This window comes from Anser cygnoides, chromosome 4 (genome assembly GCF_040182565.1).
Source record: "Anser cygnoides isolate HZ-2024a breed goose chromosome 4, Taihu_goose_T2T_genome, whole genome shotgun sequence".
In the NCBI taxonomy this organism is placed as follows: domain Eukaryota; kingdom Metazoa; phylum Chordata; class Aves; order Anseriformes; family Anatidae; genus Anser; species Anser cygnoides.
Window position 1 is genome coordinate 58,716,988 of NC_089876.1, and position 23,785 is coordinate 58,740,772.

Here is a 23,785-nt window from a genome sequence, read left to right on the forward strand (position 1 = left end):
ACCATGCTTGCCAGCCAATTATATATTGTATATCAATTATACTCTTTGTGGTCAATCAGGTAGTGTAATCATTTGCTCCTGTATCAGAAATATGTTTTTTAGCTGAAATTGTCCTACATAAAAATGACCCTCTTCAGAGTACAAATTACAAGGTCACTCCTAATGTCCATAAATGACTTGTTGAAGCACAGAACTGCCTGGGCTTTCTCTTTTTAAAAATATTAGTGAACAGCATGAGCAGGAAGAAGTGTTCTTGAGTCTAGTGGGAGGGAAAAAAATACAAAATTGTTTTTCTCTCTCAAGCATAATAATATAAATATTTAATTCTCTGACAAATGGGAATGTTGACTGGTTTTGAATAATTGTTCTCTCCCGAAGCAGTTGCATTCATTTTCATGTGGTGCTGCACGTACAAAGTGACAGCACATCAAGGTACTGGCTCCTGCACATACTAATCGCATTTATGTTCTGTTCTGCTTGTTCAGACGTAGCTGGGAAGGTGTCTCAGTTGTCGATAGAGGCATAGTAACTATGCATTTCTTTCACATCCTGAATGGTTGAAAGGTAAATCTGATTACCATGGAGGAACATTCTTACAATACCAGTGAATTTTGACCTGCAAGCCTGCAGTTTTGGGAAGAGAACGTAGGGACTTAAGCCCTGTTCTTGGACAAAGGCTATCGTGTTTTCTTTTGTCCTGGGAGCAGTTTCTGAAGGCCACAAGTCAGGGCATAAAACCACCAATGTTTCTGGTCCTGGTAACCGATGTTATCCTAGCTCGGGTGAATCAGTGGCTGCACATCCTGGCCTTTACTTCAATAGGCCCTGGATATAATTCCATTTGAGAGAGTTCTCAAACACGTGTGAAGATTGAAGGTTTATGTGTAACATTTCCCCTTGTACAATAAACGTGTATTGAAGTGAGACTGTGAGCAGACTTCAGCAGGGCCAGCAGAGATTCTCCACCATAAGCAGTAATGCTCTTGAACTTTCCTGCGTGTTTAATTTTGCTATATACACATTGATCTTTCCATGCTAAACATGCAAGTCTTGAGAGCAGCCTCCCGGATAGTATAAAACAGTGCAGAGCAGATTCAGCTCCTTAGCTGTTATTAACGCTAGTTAAGGTGAACATGCATGAAATCTCGGGTTGTGAGTTTACTTGTTGTATCAGCTGAGATGCTACATTTCTAAAGCTCCACTGATGGTTGTCAGCAAAACAATATACACTCTCCATTGACCTAAGGGACCTCCATTTTTTGTCAGTTTGTCATTTTCAGTAGTTGTCGTTCTTTATGCTTTCCTTTCCCTCTTTTGGGCTTCTGCCTGAGGGGATGGAAGTAAAGCTCTTTCTCTTCTTCTTTTTGAACTCCAAACTGTCTGAAATGGGGATTGAGCAGACAATTTAATCCCCAACGTGAAAATAAATAAAAAGCCAAGTAGATGGTTGGTGGTGGGTATTATTGTTAATCCATGCGCATGTAATGCGCTTGGAAAGTTAGCGCTCACCTGTAGGTCAGGTGACCTGTAGGTCAGATTTATTTCAGCTGATGTTTTCCTCCACCCAGTGCGTGAAATGGGTTAACTGTCCTGCACTCATGTCACCAAAAAAGCCCTTGCTATAAGGATGAGCACAGCTGTATGTCAAGCTCCCCTCTGTTCCTCCCTGCAGTATGACTTTGTGGAGCTCCTGGACGGCAGCCGGCTGATTGCACGGGAGCAACGCAACCTGCTCGAGTCGGAGCGAGCGGGTCGGCAGACGAGGTCTGTCAGTCTCCACGAAGCGGGTTTTATCCAGTATTTGGATTCCGGCATCTGGCATCTGGCCTTTTATAACGATGGGAAAAATGCGGAGCAGGTGTCCTTCAATACCATCATTATAGGTAAGCATCATCTTCAAAGCTCTGACCAAAAGCTGGGCTCTGGTCGTGAATTTTTTTAGGAATCCAAAGATAAGTTTTTGAAGTCTGGTGATCTTTTTTTCCATTCATAGTGCTTCTTTTGCTGCTCAGAAAAAGATGCAGAATATACAATTTAATTAGTTGGTCTAAGGCACAAGTTACGTACCTTCTTATAAAGCAGTGCTTGAAAGGAGTACGCCATCGTCAAGTCTTTGTTAAGCAGCACAGAGCTGTATTTTGAGTGTAGAGCTCATCTTGTTGTGCCATTATAATTGGAGCCTTCCTGTTGGAATGTAAAGTCCTGAGATATTACAGGCATCAACTATAGAAAATAACAGCAATGCATGCTCCTCAAACAAAGCAAACATTAACCCTTCCCCGAGAACCTGGGTGTGCTGTCAGTCAGCAGCGGTTCGCGTGAAAGGTGCTTCGCGCGGTGGGGTCGGTGAGTGATCCTGCTTTTTTTCCTGCAGAGTCTGTGGTGGAATGCCCCCGGAATTGCCATGGTAACGGCGAGTGTGTTTCTGGATCCTGCCATTGTTTTCCGGGCTTTCTGGGCCCCGACTGTTGGAGAGGTACCTCAGCCCAATCCTCTCCCCAAGTCAGTCTAAGCAAGCATGAAAACAAATACATTAGGAAAGAAACTGGCATGCAACAGGCTCCATAGATATTCTTGTTTATGAAGCGTTGATGAAAAAACTCGATTCAAATCTTTCCGTCGTGCTTTATTCCACAGCAGCCTGCCCGGTACTGTGCAGCGGCAACGGGCAGTACTCCAAAGGACGCTGCCTCTGCTACAGCGGCTGGAAGGGCACCGAGTGCGACGTGCCTGCAACGCAGTGCATTGATCCCCAGTGCGGGGGCCGTGGCATTTGCATCATGGGCTCTTGCGCCTGCAACTCTGGATATAAAGGAGAAAACTGTGAAGAAGGTAAACAAGTAAATATTTACCCCAGCACCTGCTGTTGTTGGTCAGGTTTCCAGCTGGCTCATCCAGCTCTATTGATTTTGCCGGATCTAGATCATATGCACTAATACCAGGAGAAGAAAGAAGCCTGTTTATTGTTAAATCTTAAACATACTGAAATATGTCTGTCTGAAATATGTCTGGTATTTCTTCAAAAATCAGTTTAGAATACTAAAAATCAAGTTTCGGAAGAACTAGTATCACTATAGAATTATTATACCTCACTTATCCTCAAGTAATCAAATGTGAAAGTTCTCACTAATGATATCTTTTTGCCAGTTTTTACTTTTTTGGGGATATGAAGAAAGCACACAAAAAATAAATGTTGGAATACAAGAAGACTTACTGAATTTTCACAGTATAGAATAAATCATTAATGTATTGCTTTTGTTAGTGATCTTTTCCACCAACCACATTGTGGAAAGTGCTGATTCAAATGCATCACTGTGAAGAACGACACATCATTTTTGTATTCCAAAGATGTGTGTAATAATATTCTTTCTGGTATGCTGCAAAATGCAGTTCATTTTCTATTCTGTTTTTTTAGGGAGTAAAAAGTGCCATTTTCTTCCTCAATGAAATTGATTTTATTGATCTCCACGTACAAAGTAATGCAATTAAGTCTCTGGAATTAAATTTTCAGACCATTGACCCTACAAGTGTAACATTTTATTGAGTCAAATTGCTAAATTAAATCTCGTCATCTAAAGCACATTAAAGTGAATTAAGAAGGATAAAGAGTATGCAACTCATTTATTTCTGAAACACATTGAGGGTCCTGTAGAGCTGTCAAAACTCCATAGCGGTGGATCGGGTCAGTTGATACCAAGTGTTGCAGGGAATACGGCAGTTGTTACACTGTGATTAGGCAAAACAGAGATCAGTAGCCCGAGACCTGAAGCCAATCTTGTTATAATTCAGAAAAATTAGCAAACCTTGAAAGGTTCTTTGTTAACTCAACGGCAGCCTGTGACTGTCTCGAAGTCAGTTATGTGCACACACAGATTTCACAATACCAGAAAGTGGTGTGGAAGTGACATGTTTTTTACAAAGAAAATTGCGGGTATGCTAACAGAGATTGGCTAGGACTTGTAGTCAATAATGATAATAAAGAGTGATTTAGCTTGTAGCCAGAGAAGGGAGGCTGGCACCAAGATACCTTGGTCTGCCCTGTCTTTTCCTCACTCATTGCAGTGAAGCAAAGGTGAATTTGTCAGCTTCAGCCACTGATGTTTACTTTTAAGAGGAGTGCAATGCTGTATATTTCACAAGGTCTTAACATGCGGATTAAGCCCAGCGGTGCCGTGAGCACCTAGAGGTGATTATTGTTGTTAGAAATGACAAGTTTAAGCCAATCTTTCTCTTCTCCCTGCAGCGGATTGCTTGGACCCAGCCTGTTCCAGTCACGGTGTGTGCATCCACGGCGAGTGCCACTGCAACCCGGGCTGGGGGGGCAGCAACTGTGAAATCCTGAAGACAATGTGCCCTGACCAGTGCTCTGGCCATGGCACCTACCTTCAAGAGAGTGGTACCTGCACCTGTGACCCCAACTGGACAGGTCCAGATTGCTCCAATGGTAAGGGTTAAAAGCACTCATGTTTTGTAAAACGATGATGTATTGGATAGCACTGCTTTAATGACATTATTGTGTTAGCACAGGACCTACCAAGCTGATGCAAGCCTTTCAGATGACGTTAGTATGAGCTGTGAATTGATTCAAAGGTTCAAAATAGCTAACGAATTTGAAGTATTTGGAAATTACTTTGTTATTATCTGTTAGCCACTTTCTCCTGATAGCTCACATACAACTACAGAATGTTCTTTGTACAATATATATATAAGTATCATCTTAATACATCCAGTTAGAAACTACAACAGTGAAGCTAGAGAGAGTCCATTTAAAAATCTCTCTAGCTAATTGAAGACCTTTCTCTTGAAGTTTTTGCACAGACGTACCAGTTTGAAGGCAATGTGAATGCAAGAATTAATCCTAAACAGCTTTCGAGGAAAGGTGCAGGCTGCCAGGGCAGAAGGAGTTGGTAGAGGTGAAGAAGTAAATGGGACTTCTTGAAGTCTGAAACTGTACTTATTAAAAGTGTAATCCAAGCTTAGAGGAAGTAGGAGAAAATGACTGGAGTTTCTGTCCCAGGAAGCAGAATCTAAATATTTATGATTATGACAGCAGCCTTTTGACAAATACAAGTTTTTAGAATATTGTTTGGTAGTCACATATCAAGAGACAAATCATGTCTAACTGTGAGATATATATTTGACTTAAACAGTTCATCTAACAACTCAGATGATTTTGTTAATGAAAACTGAACACATGGGCTAGCTGGGTTTGTGCCAGCTTATGAATAAATATAACTTTTTTATGAGGAACCGTCTTTTTAAAGCAAATGTACTTCCTGACCAGGATCTGTGATACTCCGTAATGTTTTATGTATATGAAAATGACGGGACAGAGTTCCAAACATTCAATAAAAAGTGACAAAAAGGAGAAAATGTCTTCTATTAAATTTGTTTAAAAGAAAAAAATCTCATTTTCTTGCACTAAAAATGGCTATTTGTGAGAGATCTGTTGTAGTTCTCAGGCAAAACATGGATCCTCTATTTCTTGATACAAGGTCCGTTATACTGTTTTTGATTATTCAGTTATCCTCCATCTTCTACTTACATTTCAAGGAATGATTAGTCATTATAATAAATGCAATATTTTTGATCTCAGATACATCAGAAGTGTCAGCCTCACAAAAAAGCATTGTAAAAAGACACAGATTATTTGCCGAAGTTGTGCAAAATGACCTTCAGACTGGTACACTAAAGAAGTAAATCTTTCCCATAAACATTTTGTTAAGCTGCTAGAAGAAAAAAAAAAGAATGAGTTATTTCCATCAGAGGAGTTTATAGGTTTGAAATCAGCAGAGCTTTCCTCTATCTTCATCAGCAGTTTGTCCGTTAATTAGCCCTTCAATTCCACTTCAATTAAATTAACTCTAATTAATAAGTTCATTACAAAGATTGACGCACCTTGCTCAAAGCTAGTGTGCTAAAAGCTGATAAACACCTTCACTCTAATGAAAAATTGATTAGATTGAAGAGAAATAAACCTTTCTTTTTTGGAGCTGCGTTGACGTTTTGCGACTCTAAAGTTAATCAAACCATCTTGGATCTCTTAATCAAAAATCTAATTCAAAGTAGATATAAAATGCTGTATAGGAAGAAAAGGGGGGGGGGGGGGGGACAGAATTACAGATGTCTTTCTCCAGAAACATTCTGGTCTGTTTCTTATGGGAAATGTCACAGCTCCTTGGTACTGTGTTTAATGTTCCACAGCACTTGGAGACAGAGAGTTTTCCTCTACTGGGGAAGAAAACCCTTATTGAGTGGAAAACTGGAAACCTTTGATGCACTAAAATCTGTTGAAAATAATTTCAGCCTTTTATTACTAAATTGTTTGTTGTCTTTTACAAGAAAACAAAAACAAAATACAGTACTCTTATGAAGCAATACTCTTATGTGGTTACAACCAACCGTATGCCAAGGAACCAAAGAATTCCCTCGGGCTGTATTGTAGCTTCTCCTTTTTTCTGTCGTGTGCTTAGCAGAAGTAAAGTTTTCTGGAGTCTGACTAAATGAACTGAAACTGTAAATGCAAAATCTGGCAGTCTAAATTATCATGTTGTATTAGCAGAGACTTAACATGCGTTGTTTGGCCTCTGTCTACCTTTGGCTCTTAACATATTTTTCAATTATTCTATCAGTTACAAGATCCTGTTACTATACGTAAATGACAAGTTAAATTGCTGTATGTTGATTTATTTTTTTAACAATCTATTATTTAAATCAGACTGCTCATAGCTGTCACTGATACAAATTTACTGAATGTAAAAGAGAATCATCTTTTATATTTAACAGATGTGTCAGTATGTCAGCATAGTACTAATTTGTCTCAGTAAGGCTGATTCTTTATAATGAAAAAATGTGTCAGAAATGGCACATTTTTACTTCGAAAGAAAACAGGGAGCAGGGTAGGGAGGGGAAACCTTGTTAAAATGAACTTTCATTAATAGTAGATTTTTGCTTACAATGTACAATGACCTAGGTATGTGGTACATTTAGTCACTAGATGTATGTTGTAACTTCTAGGTTTGAGTGCCATATAACGTAAGTTATGAAAGGCTGCTGTTAACATGTATGTGATCTCAAAAAATGTAAATAAAAGTTACTTAGAGCTAACAGAAGAACTGTGTGCACTTAAGCACCACTAAGTCTAGTGGATAACTAAGTATTAACATGGAGATAAAACTCTGTGCTCCATATTATGTTGTGTCCTACCTGAAAATGCCTTTCACTGTAAATTCCTTTGATTTAATTACCAAAGATTTTGACTTTCTTGCTCTTCACATGTTGAGTTAAAATGTAGCGCTGCTAATTAATGCACACCCTCTCTCTCCTGTGTGCACTCTCTGCCTCCTTTTCTCCCCTGTTCCCCTCTCAAATCCAGAAATCTGTTCGGTGGACTGCGGCACGCACGGTGTCTGCATGGGTGGAACGTGTCGCTGCGAGGACGGCTGGACGGGCGCAGCCTGCAACCAGAGAGCCTGCCATCCCCGCTGCACCGAGCACGGCACCTGCAAGGACGGGAAGTGCGAATGTAGCCAGGGATGGAATGGAGAGCACTGTACTATTGGTAGGCTGGCTATGCTTTAATGTGTCCTCGGTGCGAAACTCAAAGAGCCAGCACTGCTGGCTGTGTCTGAATAAGAAGCATATTACTTTGATGCTTGTTTCTTCAAACAGAATATTTGCACTTGTCAGTCTGTGTAAAGGAATTGATATTTTAAGAAAGGAAATGGTTATATAATGGCTCATCAGTTCTCCATAGCTAGTTTGCTGTGAAAAGAATTCCCTTTTCAATCTTTTCCCTTTAACTGCCTTTTTGCCGAGGAGGCTACACTTATTTTAAACTGTAAATATATTCTTTGATTTATACTTTTCTATTTTTATATGATAGCTTAATGTCTTTCGGAAATGAAGCTTCCTTTTGTTTTTCTTTTATTATTATTATTATTATTTCTTGGAGAAGAAGGTCTGAAAAGTGAATTTTGCCTATGCACAAAAACAGCACTTCCACTTTGTAATACGTGATCTAACTACCCAAAATTACCTTCTTGTAAACATAATGCTCTATTTAAGAATTATATCAGTTTTTATATGTAAATAACAGCAATTTCATACAGCAGATTGAGAAGAAGTAATCCTCACTACAGCTTCTGTGTTGCTGTAATTGAGTTAGTTCTAGCACGGAGAAACCTTTGGAGATTACTGTGCCTTTATTAATGGAGCTTTTCTTACTCAGTTATGTACAGTATGTATGACCCATGTGCAGCTCATCCTCCCCACTGCCCAAGGCTTGACAGTGCATTAGCATGGGAGATTACACCTGTAGATAAGGGAACTAAGGAAACAGAAGAAAGTGGATGAAGAGTTGTCCAAAAGTTTATCATTTTTAAGTTGATTTTGAAAAGCTGTAGAGCTGAAAAATCACCTAGGCTCACTTCATGCAAGATGCAGCAGGACTCTAATGCAGAAGGAGGGTCCTATCCAAACATTTTTTGTCTCTGCATAATCGCAGATAAAAATGATTGCATGACAACAGGTAGGAAGCACAGACAAAGGATCGGCAGAAGTCTGAGTGTAAAAGCAGACTCACAAGTACTTAGGGCTGTGGTGAGCACTGCACAAAGCTCAGTGAAGGCTGTGACAGGAGTAACAAAGTGGCTCAGCAGGAATTTACGGGGCACATCTCCCAAATGTGAGAAACATCGTGGATAAGCGCTTGGAGGTGAATTGAATAGATGTGAAGAGGTGGTCACAGGACAAAGGCAAGTATTAGCAATGAGTGATGTGGAAATTGAAAGATATCTAAATAGTCTAAAAAACTTTTGATAAGGAAAAAGTTTCATATTTGAAGAGATGGAAGAGCATCAGTTAAAAGAGGTTATGTGGCCAAAGCAACAAGGTAGGACAGTAAGTCTAATAGTGGTAGAGGTGATGGATGTGAACGTAGCATGATTTTCTTTTGCTACAGGCTGAAAAGGGGCTGGAGAAGTTCAACCTCTGCGGATGTTTTGGAAGGGCTGTGACTCAGAGTGTGCGGGCATGACTGTGTCATCACTGGGGCATGAGTATCTAGAGAAAAGGCCCAAGCTACATTCCCAAATAGCTATAGCCTTGGCTGGCAGGCAGGATGGTGGTGCTGTATGTGGCAGTCACAGGAAACAGTGGCGTGAGCTTTGAGGGCAGGGAAAATGAAGGTCTGTTTTGGCTGTATTACTGATACCCACATCATTGCACCAGGAACACGAGTCAAAATTCCATTTTGTAGAAGGGAGTCAGGTGTGAAGTAGTAAGATTGATTTGTGAGTTATTTTTAAAGAAATCGCAATTGATTTTTTTTTGTTTGTTTGTTTACAAATGAGAGTGTCCAGATGTAGGAGGGAGGGGGGGCCAAGATGCAACTGCGCAGGACCCTGGGAAGAATTGATGGGGTTAACATTTTTGAGGAGCTTCCAGAAAACATGCTGACAAAGTGAGTAGCGAGGTGGGGAGAGAACTGCTTTTTAAACAATAAAGTAAATCTTTAGAAGTAGGATAAAACCTTTCCCTTGACCGCTTTAACTTGCCAACGAGCAATTACTCAGCAAATCACTCTGCTGTTGGTCTCACTGACCTTGGCAGCATTTCAAGGGTTGTAGTTATACACGGATGAACTGCTCTTGAACAATTTTTCCAACATATTAGGCACAAACAAGTTTTTCCTCAGTGCTGGCCAAGCAGGTTTGTCTTCCCACCTGTTTATTCTTCAAATGTGTATTTACTTTGTGGCTGCTGCTGTAAAAATAGTTTGATTTGTTTATATTACCCTCACAGCCTTGAAGACATGTAATGAGGTACAGTCTGTAGCCTGCTGTTAATATTTATTTTTCCTAGTGCTGTTTTCTTCAGGACCCCAGTGCTATGGAGAAACCAGGTCATTTTACTGTTCATTTACAAGAGTTATTCCTACTTAGTGGAGTAAAAATTGATGCTTCCTCAGCTTGGTAAATGGAGAGTCAATTTGCTTTTCTCTCACCTGTCCTAGAGTATATAGTAGCTCCTTCTAAGCAATAAATTTCAAAATACTAAGGACATCAGAATGTGTCTCCATGCATACCAGCTCTTTAATGTCACCCTCCGTTTGTAGCCCAAGCATTTTTATGTTATTTACAACTCCCAGTTTGGTAGCAGAATATTTATCTAACTTCTGTTGAGCACAGGAAAGACTTGCACTCTGCCTTCATATCCCCAAAATTAAAATAAGGGCATCTTTCTTTTTTCTGAGTCATTAACTGTTTAGCTACAGTAGTGTGAAAGATTTTAGAAATACAGATTTGTTTGTCTGATGCAGGTGTTAGCTGGAAGGCGCATAAAATGCAATGGCCTGCATTTACAACTTCTTTGGGAAAGGAATATTCCAAAGAAGTTGTAAATTTTAAGGCCAATGCACTTTATTCACTTTTGGGGAGAGGAATAGCCCACCAGATCTCTAGCTGGTTGCACAGAATGTGGTAGATAAGTATGCATTAAGTACAGAGGCGCTAACTGGAATGTTCACTGAATCATCAAAGTCCCTAACTCATTTTGATCGAAGACATAATGTTTTTTTGTGAAGCGTGAATGCCACTTCAGATGTAAAAACGTTTTGCACTTCTACTTAAAATTTTTATGTATTTCTAAACGTTGACTGTTAGTCCAGTGTCATTTTCAGTTATCCCACTGTTTGTATTTTTAGTTGACTTTTATTAAAGGATAGGAAAAAGGAAAAAACCACAAACTTATTGCTGTAATTTAAAGAAGATAGTCCTTAGTGGTACTCTTCTCTAAAATCTTTTACGCCCTTGATTGCTTTTTGAGTTATTATGGTGTTTGTTTATACTCCCAAGATACTCAAATAGAAATTTGGCCAAAGGAAAGTCTAATTGCTCTAAAATTTCAGAGAGCATTTGTTTCTTTTTATTCCAATACTTCAGGACTTTGAGAATCAAAATAACAGATGATTGCAAAGGTTTGCTTTTTTTGTTCAGACAAAATTTTGACATCTGTTACTCAGCATACATTTGTTAAGCATCAACGTTTCCCTAAGGCCAGGGATCGCAAGACTGAAAATTGGAATTTATATACATTTAATGTTATGTACATTTGGTTTGTGAGAGAGAACAGAATAGACTAAATAAATAAGATTTTTTAAAGTTTTTCAAGCGAAGTGTGTAGTAAAGTGGGCAAGGTTTTTTTGGCTAATGTGGTAAGCGTGATGTGTGTTGCTGACACCCACTGGTCTGTTGTGCATCTCTGGCAAAGGGTTGTTCTGACGTAAACACCATACCTAATGTGGGCCACACTTGTGAGTCATTTTCTTTGCTCTGAACGCATACTTCCAAAGATTTACATCAAAGATGTTCATCAAAACACTACAGTGTTGTGACTAGATTAATCTAATGAGAAATAAAGAAACTCAAGATTTATTGCTTTGTTTAGCATCGTAAAAGATTGAACTAAACACTGGCAATATATGTTCCAAATACATATTCCATTTTAAGGCTATCTAAATTGCTTACTGTCTTTTCCCTCTAGAAAATCGTAGTATTTTACCATTTCTTGTATCCATGTGAGAGCGGGTTAAATCTACAGTTTACTGCAAAGCTATGGAAAATCCCTGTCAATTGTTTATTTGGTTTGGGAGTAACATTCATGGGTCTGGGGTCAGCATCCATGTATCATTTTGTAAAGCTGAACCTGCATCTCAATGTGATACAAGACCACACATGCACAGCTGGTGCCCAGGTGAAAGCCTGGATGAAAATTTGCTCTGTAATAAAGTTTTTATAACACAGTTGTGCTAAAATATGTTTTAGTTTCCTTTCTATCCTGGCTTGCAATGAGTTCAGTGACCCTCTCCTGTCTTAGTTGTTGCTCTGTGAGATTGGAACAGACATTTCACAAGTCTCATTATTTTTTGTGATATAACTGTTATGTACCATGAGTAAATTAAGTAACTGTCTTAGGAAGCCCATAAATATGAATACTTTTCCAGCTGCTTTTCCATTAAACTCTGTTAGCTGAATGAAATTAGTAAATAATTATGTTGGTGGGGAATCTGCTATATCCATGTGCTGTGTAACATCTCAGTTTTACAATGCAACTTAATTTTTTCTATAGACCAAATTAGTTTTAGGGTAATCTAAATTACAAATTGGCCAATTTGCATTAAAACTATGCCTTCTTGTTCAGATTTGTCAACACCTCTTTTTTAAAAAGTCTTCGACATTAAGCATGGGTGGGTAAGACCATCTGTTTATGGAGCTTGCCTGCAGCTCCATTACTTAACACATGAGACAGGTTACAGCTGTTTAATTGTTATCGTGTTGAACGATTATCTTTCCATCCAAAATTAATGTTTATATATGTATGCATGGAAAGCAAGTCATTAAACATAAGTGATCTAAATGTGGATTAATGTCATTAAGCATTGATATTAATCCCTCAGGAGGGCTAAAGTTAGCGTAGTGGTATTCAAGCTACTTTAGAGTGCTGTGTGATGCTATCTTACCTGGTACGCAGAACTGAAATTCACATCCAGTGATGGTCTGCTGTAGAAGAGTACAGCTTACAATATGTTTGTATTCCCTTGGAAACTGGGATCAGAATGTTTTTTATCATCTAAGAATTTTCCCTAAAATTAATTGAGAAAAAAATAACAAGGGTCAGCAAAGTACTTAAATTAAACTTTTCTCTGCATTAAATAATGTTAAAAAAAATGAATTTTCTTTAGCAAGAGCTTTCTAGTTTCGGCTATCTTAACTAGAAAACCAGGGAAGTCATCTGGTTTAGATTTTCAGAACTACAGAAAAAAAAATCTGGAGCACACTCCTGTAGGTTCATTTCCATTAGTACAGACTCCGCCCTGGTTAATGGGAAAAAAGGTTTTGTGAGTATGAACAAACACAAAGGTATTTGCATGCTGTTTTTGTATGTGACCATGAGCAGCTCAGAGGTATTCGCAGCGTTGAGGAATGCTTACTTTAAAAAGTATTCTCCTTCCCTAAACCATGTGATCTGCACCTGCTTTCTTCAACATGTGTTTAGCTTAGGGCTCCTTATATTACAGATTTTGAATAAGACTACGTGGAAACGACACTTCATCCCTTTATAATATCAGAGAGCAAGTCAGGACAAATGTTTTCCTCCTGTTAATTAAATGAAGTCCTCATAGAAAACTTGGTATACCTATATATAATTACACCATATATCTTTGCAGTGTGAGTTTGACAAACAAAGTTATGGAACATTTTGAGGGCTTGCTTGATGTTCCCCACCTTTTGCAGGTTAGAGGGAAAGCAACATAACGTTATGTTGACCATCCTTATCTCAATACTGATGCTAATATGGCAAGCATGTTCTACTTTTCTACAGAGTTTAAATTACCAAGTATACTCACATTTCATAGTGTTTTAATGTTTCTGTTAGGCAAAACGTACCTTAATGTCTTCATGCCAAGAAATCTTCATAAACATTAAGATTCTTTTGAGATTTTTGAATTTTGACCAAAAGAAAATGTTTTCCTTTGAAATAGAATAAATACTGCTATATTAATACATTCTATAATTATCAAAATTCCTCAATGCATGTGTTTCCTTAGTGTAGAGTTCATGGAATTACACTCAGTGCAAATTTCACCTTAAATTAAGATCTGAAGGAAGGTATGTCCTTTGCCGTTCAAACCTTTTACTCTCAGATAAAATCTACCAAAGATTCAAAACTAGTTACATCGATACCAATTAGTGCACACAATAATTGTGAATGAAATCCTACTTTCAAAATTAATGTCTCAAAAACACCTGACCTCACTGGAGTCAGGATTTCACCACAGTATTTAAACATGTACCATCAATGCAAAAACTTAATAGAAAAGAGAAGATAACTTTCTTGGCACCCAGAGGACTGATAACCACAGTTTAACAGTATTTCATGGAATTTAGTTCAAATGTGGCTTTCATCTTCCCTGTGCCTGAAGAGTATGTTATTAACTTTCCAGGCCAAATCTTGAATATGCAAAGTAATTTACATGCTTTGTAACTAATAAAATACTCCATTACCAGGTAACTTGAAGATAGTGCCTGCGTATCTGAAACTGTAAAACAAAGTGAATTATTTGTTCAGGCCTTAACACATTCCAAGACCAAGTATCTCAAATACAAATTATCTGTTAGCATACTTTAAATTGCTAATTGGTTGATTTGCATTTAAATGAGGACCACATGTGAAGTTCAAGTTAGGCACATTTTCAGAAAACAGAATCCTCTGAGATGAGAAGAATTTTAAAGTGTGTTGCAAAGCTTACTTCAGTTGAAGTGGCCAGAAAGTGAGTGTTATAGTAAGTTGTATAACTAGCTACCTGCTGGTCAGACACAGTCTGAAAGTATCTCTAGTCAGAAGGAAAGATGGAAACAATAATTCTTCCCATCCCATCCTGTTCCATGCCCTAATATGTTTTCAAGCCAAATTTAACCTTCATGCAGTTCTTACGCTATGCATCAGATTATACGTTCATCTGTCTGAAGCAGCTCTTTGAGATTTTGTTAGAAGTCTCAAACAGGTATTTGAACTTTTTCAGCCTTAACATGTGAGACAGTTTTAAATCCTTAATGGCATATTACTTTTCTTCTAAATCCTTTTCCAGTTAAGTAGATGTTAGATAGGGAACAACACTAGTCATGAACATGTTAGCAGTCCCAAACATGTACCAAACTTACAATGTCTATTATACCCTTAAAAGCAACTAAACCTTTTATGCTAAGAGACATGTGGCTTTCCAATAATAATGATAAGAAGTCTTGTTTTAAAGTAAAATTGGGATTGTCTCCAGAACAAAAAATCTAGAGGACAGTGGGCTTCGGTGCCTTTGAATGTAAAAGCCCATGAAAGGTTGCTGTGAGGAACTGTTGCGGTTTTGGCAAGGGATAAATTGCAGTGAATTCAGTTCTCCCTGCAAAGACATACGCACTAGGTCTATGTAGATGTTGGAGAAAAGTGCAGAAATGATGAAGGTATGATTTTGGGATGAGAATTATGTTTTGGCCTACGTAGGGAGGAAAACAAAGAAGATTGCCAGTGACCATTATTCCAAATCATGTGTTCTCCTTTACAAGAAGGGCAAGATGGAAATTTAGGAGTAAGAAAGTCTCAAAAGGAAAGAGTGTTTGTAATCCTCCTCTATTGGCAGCAACTCTCTGAACATATGGTATGTCTAAGACAAGGTTCTTACAAACTCAGAAAAAGAATGACAACCATGAGTTGCATACACTGGAAGAACATGTGCTTTCAGTACTGTTAGGTGATGAATAGAGAGAATTATATTTGCAAATGATACCAAAGCCTGCTGCCCCCAAGCACTTTGGAAGACGGGACAAGAATTTAAAATTACTTTAACAAATAGAACAGGATTTGCAGAAAAATAGGTGCAATTCGATGAATGCAAGGTTTTGTGCTTAAGTCAGAATAATCAACTGCACAAAGTCACGTTAGGAAGCAGCTCACCAGGTAGAAGATACTCCAAAAAGACTGTAGTGAATCATGAATTTGACATGAGTGAGCTGCTCTGCAGACAGGCTAGAACAGTGGCTTTAAAATTGTAGTGAATTGTGGCCTCCTGTAAGTTTTCTGGTAGATGTATGGACCTCCTCAGAAATTTCATATGGATGCACGGCTTTTTTTAGTCAGCCTTAGAGAATAAAAGCAGTTGCATAAAGAAATCAGTACATCTTTCCCTAAGTCTGCTATGGACAGGATAAGAAGTACTGGGTTTAAATATCACAAGGGATATTTGTTTTTTACATTTGAAAGATGTTTTAATTGCCAGGGTAGTTAAGCTGTGGCTGGGTGGACATGAGAGGAACATTCTTCAAGGTGCCCTGCTAGGAGAAGTGAACCAGAATGAGGAACTACAGACTGAGGCTTGAGTAGGTTAGAGGGGTTAGGACAGAGCAGTCAAATGTTTTTTGTACGAGTTCCCCCAAAACAAACACAAAAAACTTTGTTCACACAAACTGCATTCTCCCTAAAGTTTGCAATGAAGCTCTCAGGAGTTTCTCTTCTGTTGGCAAGTGTCTGTGAAACCACTGAGAAAGCAGTGTGCCTCATCCCCTGCTACTGCTTGGCTGTGCAGGGAGTAAGCTATAATGTTCATAACACTTCGTTAGCACAAATGGCAGAAGTGTAGGTGGCTCATCAAAGCTTCCCTGTCACTCACCATGAAAAAATGTAATGTCACAGAATGGAATTTCTTTTTTCCCCCTTCCTTTTTTTTTTTTAATTTATTTTGTGTACGTAAGACCTGAGAACTTATAGATGCCCAAAAGCCATGTTAAAAGAACATCAGTAGCAAAATCAAAAATATAAAGCTGGGAGGCCATGAGGCAACACTCATTTGGTCCTTCTGTCATTGTCATGATGATTAGAAAAGAAACAACATATATAGTATCAAATACATTATAATAAAAATATAACTACATGGAGTGCTGAAGGAGGGCTGTCAGTTCTGTACACTGATGAAGGAAAGAGGGTATAAAAATTACTTCTTCAATTTTTCCTCTTTTAGCTCTCTTCTCTCAAATTTCTGCTTTCTGTTTTCTTTAGGAGGGAGAGGCTGTAATGTAATAAAGAAGGGAGGAAGCTGCTGGTGTTAGGGGAGAGGAGGCAGGGGTGCTGCTCACATTTCAGGGTAGAGGAAGCAAAAAATAAAAGTTTTTAATTTGGACAGACCATGAATGAAATGGCTTTGGTCACATTCTTTTGTATTTTTACTTCACATCTAGCAGTGCTATGAGGTCAAATTCTGCTCTTGCTGCAAAGTAACTCATGACTTCTGTGGAGCTGTTGATTTGACACTGTAATGGGCTAGTATATGCTACAAAAAGTATGTGGTATGTTGTAGTTTAGTGTGTAGATTACAAAGGTTATTGTGGGTGAAAATGTCTTGTGAAGGGGTGTGGTGGTTTCACACTGCTGGCTAGCTGAGCTCCACCACACTGCTCTCTCACTCGCCCCCCACAAAGGAACTGGGTGAGAGAATACTATGAAAAAGGGCTCAAGGGTTGAGATAAGGACAGGGAATTGTTTACCAATTACCATCATATGCAAAACAGATTTAGCACAGGGAGATTAATGTAATGTATTGCTTATTGCTAATAACGGGCTAGAGCAGTGAGAAACTAAAAGCAAACTAAAAACACCTTCCCCCATCCGCCTTCTTCTACCTGTGTCGCAGGAGAATGGGGAATGGGGGCTGTGGTCAGTCCCTGAGGCTTCATCTCCACCACTCCTTCACGGTCCCTCTCTGCCCCCGCTCCACATGGGGTCCCTCCCACGGGATGCCGGCCTTCCCAAACTGAGCCTGCGGGGGCTGCCCACAGGCAGCAGCTCTTCAAGAACTGCTCCAGATATGGCTCCGTACCATGGGGTCCATCCCCCAGGAGCAAACTGCTCCAGCACGGGTCCCCCATGGGTGGCAGGGGAGCTCCAGCTCCACCTGGAGCACCTCCTGCCCTCCTTCTGCACTGACCTTGGGGTCTGCAGCGCTGGTTCTCACTCCTCTCACCCAGCTGCTGTTGCACAGCAGCTTTCTTCCCTTTCCTAAATCTGTTCTCCCAGAGGCCCACCCATTGTCACTCCCTGGCTCAGCTCTGGCCAGCAGCAGGTCCCTTTTGGAGCTGGCTCTGATCTGACATGGAGCAGCTGCTGGGCTCTGCTCACAGAGGCCGCCCCTGCAGCCCCCTGCTACCAAAACTGTGCCATGTAAACCCAATACAATAATAATAACATAAACAAATAGAAGTATAAATTTGCTATACAGTATTTAAAAACATGTCGCTGTTATGATCCTTTATGACGGAATAATCAGAATAATGCAGTGCTATAAGTACCAATTAAGGAACATCAAATCAATGGGTATGTGACTCATGCTGATTTAAACAGGAACTGATTGGGATAAATGGATTTAATATGTACTTTTATTCTGTGGCTATTCTTTCTTACCTAGAGGAAGTAGCATATGAATAATCTAAGGGAGACACTGACTTACATCTCTGGTAGGAGACTAATGGGAGACATTAAATCTAAAAAAAAGAATTAAAAAAGGTCTGGGTTCTGACTGGTTATGAAATATGCCATGTTAAATGTGAATTTGCCTGACTGTTACCACTTCTTTGTAAAACACATTTATTTGCCACGTATTTATATGCAAACGTACACCCATTGATAATATAATTTATATTTTATATTGACTGCCACTTACATGTTCTTGGACTGTCCTAGAAACTGTGCAAATTTTATACTTGTTGTTTTTCTTTATTCCATTTGAAGCTATATTAAGTCCCTCTTGAAAGTCCCTGCTTGAAATAATACCAAAACTTTCAATTTCACAGTCTTAAACCCTGCAAGAAAACTGTTGTGCATACATTGTCTGGTCTATGGCTAGTGTATTAGACTCTTTAAGGACTTCACATAACCCAAATGTGCCAGCTGTTTAAAAATATCACAAAGAGGAGCACCTGCTGAGATGCTCCATCCTCCAAATCCCACCTAGAATTCTCTGCACAGAAGGGAAAATGCTTGTATTTTGTATTTCCACACAGAACGGGGTTAATTCCTGTTTCAGTGGCAGGGCCATAACCACAAGGAAGATAGTATGGCTAGTTAAACCTCACTAAAAAGTTGTACTATTTTTGGTCACTTGTTTTCTGCTTTATGATTCTAGGATGCTGCATATTCACAGAGTAGTTTCTAACATTGCCCTTAATGTCAAGTGATCACGGGTAGAAGGACACTGGGATATAGAACTTGGTTTCTGCACATTATAGGTTTATGGTCTGGTACCGACTTCTTGTAAGACTCCTGGACACACACACAAAAAGCAATTTCTGATTTCTTTTTTTTTTCTTTTTAATGCAGATTGTCTTTCTGAAGGGTAATAGTACGAGGGGGCCCATTTGCAAGGACTGTTTTCTGTTGCCTAGGAGGTTTTTCCTATGTTCCATTTTGTTACCTATCTGTATATTTGTGGAGACATTTAATGTTTCACTGGTGGACAGATGCATTCCCCAGACAGACCTAATTGCTTCAATTTTATGGAAAAAAGCTTGATTTTTCCTCCACACTTGCTGCACTATTCTGAGAGCAGCTGTGTAGGAGCAAGAGGAATTATACTGGATGAGTAAGAGAAGAATTTGATCCACCCTGAAATGCAGCTGTATCACTTTTCTTTTTGTTTGTGGTGTATGTGAAAAGGTACTTACTTTGCTGCTGCCATTCTAATGTTCTATAATTGATGTTTTCATCTTCTTTCTTAGTCTCCCTTTAACCCTATCATTATAGAAAAAAACAAACAAACTGTGCAGTGGACAGCTGATACTTTCTTCAAGCGACAGAGACTAGAAAGTTTCCACCTCCTAGTTGTAGCAGTGATTGTGTCTTCTCTGGGTCTACGTAGCTCATCACGTTCCTCCTTGGGCTCAGGAAGAATTTTTTCCCATTCAGTCAAACTGGAGGAAATTCTGTGGCTGGAAACGCCTTTCTTACCTCAGATACACAAAGCTGAGGGTCAATAGCAAGTGACACACAGTACTTGCCAGAAAGGGTCCATTGTCCAGCACAGTTTTAGAAAAGGACAGATTTTGAAAGTGAGCCTATATGGGCTCTGCTGGGAGATCTTGTCCACAGCAAAAATATGGAATTGAATCTGACATTGGTGACTCGGCTCTGCTTGTCCCTGCTACAATGGTCTGCAATGTCCCATCACCTCATGTGCAGGTGGCTGGATTTGGTAGACTGCAGTAGACCAGTCCTATGTGGTTTTGTTTTATGTATTCGTCCCTTTAACACAACTGCAGCTGATGTCTGTTTCCTAAAAGTAAGGAGGGAACATACAACCTGCTGTGTTTCATGTATCAAAAGTAGGAGCCTGCTGCTTTAAACCCATCTTGTGCTCTGTCTTTCATTCATCCATCTGTCCTCCTCAAATTTTTTTTCCTCCTCAAATGTTAATTGTCGTAACTTATGAAAAAAAAGTCTTGCTTTTCTTGGATATACTGTGTTATTTATTTTTATACATCTAAAGCCTGAGTTTAATTGTCACCTGTTTTTCCAAATGAAGTGGATCACCATGCTACTAACCCCACTATACCTTCTTCAACCCTACCTATATGGTCTTAACTTATTTACATAATCGGTGTGTGTGCTCAGAAGAATAACTGTGGTTGAACTGAAGCAGAAGGAAATTATTCCTCTTAAAAATACTGTTAATGCAATCAGAGTTAAGATAGTAAGCTGGTTATGCTGTCAGAGCTATACATGACCTGCAAATTAAAGATCTTCCAGTATGGTCAGTGTTTTAAGCTCAAAAGCGAAGTAATTACTCTTACGTTGTGTTGAAAATTGGATTTTTTAACTAGCTTTGATTATATTTTTGTTATACGTAAAAATCAAAGCATGTGAAGGGAAGTGGGAAGAAAAAAGAAAGACCTAGTCTTAGAAACGTAGCATCTTTCCTCTGCAGACCTCCTTTTTAAAATACTATTTCATTGAGTCATGAGTATGTTTGCTGGAAAGAGAATTTCTTGCATTTTTAAAGGCTGTGAAATACATTTTCATTCTGTAATGTAAGACCTCTCATGTCAGGAGCACCTGCTTGATTTGCATGTGAATTCTGAACAATTCCTGTTTTATGTGACACTTCTGAAATGTCTGTCTGTTTTTTTTTTCTTTTTAATTCTCAAGCTCACTATTTGGATAAGATAGTGAAAGGTACTGTATATTTGCTCTTTGATGACATGCCTATACCTACATGTATATTTTAATATCTGAATATATAGTGACAAACATACCAGATTGGCAAAAGAATCTTCTCTCACATACATTCCACGGATTATAGATTTAATTCATACTACTTTCAACTCATCTCAAATTAAAAATGAAACCTTGTTTATGTTATATCATGACATTTTATCAGTTATTATACCTTTCTGTACAAACTGTATACGTGCATTAGATTTTGTTTGAACCAAAAACTGAAGATAGTATTCATTTGCTGTTTGGTTTGTTTCTTTGTGAGTTTTGTCATTAGATCTCTACCTATGAAACAGTAAATATTTAGGAGACAAAGCAAAGCAAAACTCTTGTCATAAAACAAGTGTCATTAGTTCCAAAGAGCAGATTAATTACAGATGTGTGTTTACATGTAGATAGATCAATAGAATAATGCGGGATTTTAAGCTTTGGTTTATCTGAATGTAGAAAATCTATAGAAAATTATGACTTGTATTTTGTATGACACCAGAAAAAGCTCGTATGCAGCCTTTTCAATTAAAAGGTTAAAGGATGCAAATGCCTAACATGAAACAGCAAAGAGTTTTGTATCTTCAGTTATGGTGAAAAATATATTTTAAAAAATGTTTAAACTATTCCTACCCCTCTTTCCCTTAGTATCTTCTCTATTCCTTATTTGTGTTTTGTTGTTTTTTTTTCATTAAAATATGGCAATATTCATGGCAATATCCAGGCTTTCACACAATAAGTCTTGAGTGTACCCAGTTGACTCCTAAAATGCTCTGTCAGTAGGGCAATTAAATATGTAAGTCTTCCATAAATTAAACAGAAGAAACATTAAGGAAAAAATAGCTCTCTGTACATCAACAGATACTATTAGCAGCTACAATCTGAAAGAATAAGAGTAGCAAGATTAATTTCAGCCTAGCTTGGTAACACGTAACCATAACTGTAGCATCACCATACATCCTCATAAGAGGCTTTTCTGATTTTCTGCCTTCTAAGAGTAATTTGACAAGAGTTGAGCACTCTTCGTAACTTTTTCCGAGTGTTTGCAATTTGAAACTACGTGGTTGAAAGGAGTCAGTAAATTCAAAATTCTTTAGAAGAAAAAATAAACTATTCCTTCTGAAATACTGTTCTGAGCTCAACTCAGTTTAACCAGAACAAGTCAGTAGACTAGTTCATAACAACAGTAGTTCTAGCAAGTGAAGTATTTAGCCACTTAGCTTTCTTCTGATAAAAGTTTACTGAAAATTGTGTCCAAAAATAATCTGATTTATAGCCACTTTCTCATAAGATACTTAGTGCCATATCTGTACTTGCTTCTGTCAGTGTCTTATCATAGTCATAGATAAGGAACACCAAAATCTACATATTTATAGTGTTGTCATCCTCATACAGATCATGTTGGCTGCATGCCAGATTTCATCACTAGGAAGTGACAGCTACTGTTTTCTTTTTTCTTTTTTTTTTTAATGTAATGTTAGACTGAAAACAATTACAGATTTTGGATATATTAAATTATTTTAATTGTTTCCCAAATTTTCCCTCCTTGGCCATAAAAGCAGACAAGATAGGATATAAAGGTAACAGCACAAAAGCCTTAGGGAGATTGTCACAAAAAATCACTCTCTGCTATCTGTCTTGAAGCACGTCACTACCGTGTTTTTGTTCAGTCTATCAATGTTTTATTGTGGTCCTTATGGTATTTCATTTTGTCCGTCCTAAGTAATCAAATACGCGCAGCTACTACATTTAGTTGGAAATCCTGTTGGTCCTGTCCCATCCGTATGCAGCCTGAATCCTAATGTTTGTTAGAATAGATGCTAAGCTGCTTCACTATTTCCTGGGCTTTGCTTATTCTGTGAAAAGGAATGTACTTCTGGCATAAAGTATAGTCATTAAAACCAGTCTATACTTTGTGCAGTTTTTAACGCACTGTAATTTCACATGAATATACGGCAACTCTGAGACCAGATAATGTTCTCTTTTATTACGTGCCTAAGAACATCCCACTTTCCTGCTTCATAATTTGGAGGGATTTGTTCATAGTAACAGGGAGTTTAAACATTTTTGCCAGTAAGTAACCAATACTGCATAGAGCAAAAGACAATATGAGCACAGAAAAATGTATTATTTTATACAGCTGTGTTTGCACTATGCACTCATCTCTTGTTACCCTGCCAAAAAAAAAAAAAAAATTGAAAAACAAACTTAATTTTGTCTGGCCTGCAGGTATTTAGAGGATTGATGCATTTATTTCCTGCCTGTACAGGTAAGTGGTGTCTCAAGTGTCAGGCCAATCAAAGATGCCACTTTGTTAAGAATTACATTCCCCAGGTAATGTTGCTGTTCCACTCCATGTGCAATTACAGTAGTTGTGCTGTTATAAAGGCCTGTTCCCAGTAAGTGTCCCTTGTTTGTAGCTTTTATTTGACTGAAATAATTGCAATATTTAAATCACCTGTGGTGTTCTTCTTTGTCTGTTTCAACAGAGGGCTGCCCCGGCTTGTGCAACAGCAATGGAAGGTGCACGCTGGACCAGAACGGCTGGCACTGCGTCTGCCAGCCAGGATGGAGGGGAGCAGGCTGTGACGTAGCCATGGAAACTCTGTGCACTGACAGTAAGGACAACGAAGGAGGTAAGGTGTCACAGAGTCACAGAATCACAGAACGGCTCGGGTTGGAAGGGACCTTAGAGACCATCCAACTCCAACTCCCTGCCAACAGGGGGTATACCAGCTGGATCTGTAATGCTGGGGAGGGTGTGCTGAGAACCAGAGGTTTTACAGGCAGGTGATAAAGTGCTGCTATGAGAACCGTGCTCGCGTTTTACTAGCTCTCATGCCTGTAAGAATACACTGAGGTATGTGCTGCTTTTGTACGGCGTATCAGCAAAGCCTCACAAGATGCTTACGACAGCTGAGATAGGTACTTAGAAAATGATTGGTGTCACCTTAGAGTTCCTGCGGTGTTCTTTGATAGTGGAATA

General features: G+C 38.7%; 1 protein-coding gene and 1 long non-coding RNA gene across 23 annotated transcripts in view; one reads left to right on the forward strand and one right to left on the reverse strand.

The window, feature by feature from the left end:
* TENM3 (teneurin transmembrane protein 3) overlaps window positions 1–23,785 on the forward strand; it is a 1,343,587-nt gene that overhangs the window by 1,256,311 nt on the left and 63,491 nt on the right. For 15 of the 22 annotated variants that reach the window (XM_066996182.1, XM_048078274.2, XM_066996183.1 and 12 more), the window contains 8 exons: window positions 1,673–1,883; window positions 2,375–2,476; window positions 2,638–2,832; window positions 4,244–4,444; window positions 7,376–7,561; window positions 20,743–20,769; window positions 22,362–22,379; window positions 23,289–23,435. In XM_066996182.1, the coding sequence (XP_066852283.1) occupies window positions 1,673–1,883; window positions 2,375–2,476; window positions 2,638–2,832; window positions 4,244–4,444; window positions 7,376–7,561; window positions 20,743–20,769; window positions 22,362–22,379; window positions 23,289–23,435 (1,087 nt within the window). The remainder of the gene's footprint in view (window positions 1–1,672; window positions 1,884–2,374; window positions 2,477–2,637; window positions 2,833–4,243; window positions 4,445–7,375; window positions 7,562–20,742; window positions 20,770–22,361; window positions 22,380–23,288; window positions 23,436–23,785) is intronic. The other 7 variants (XM_048078283.2, XM_066996188.1, XM_066996187.1 and 4 more) reach the window with 1 other exon arrangement.
* Window positions 2,048–23,395, reverse strand: LOC106035162 (uncharacterized). Its single transcript, XR_001206584.3, has 4 exons — window positions 23,258–23,395; window positions 12,521–12,643; window positions 2,288–2,802; window positions 2,048–2,184 (listed from the first exon to the last, which is right to left on the reverse strand). It is a non-coding gene; the product is annotated as an uncharacterized lncRNA (long non-coding RNA).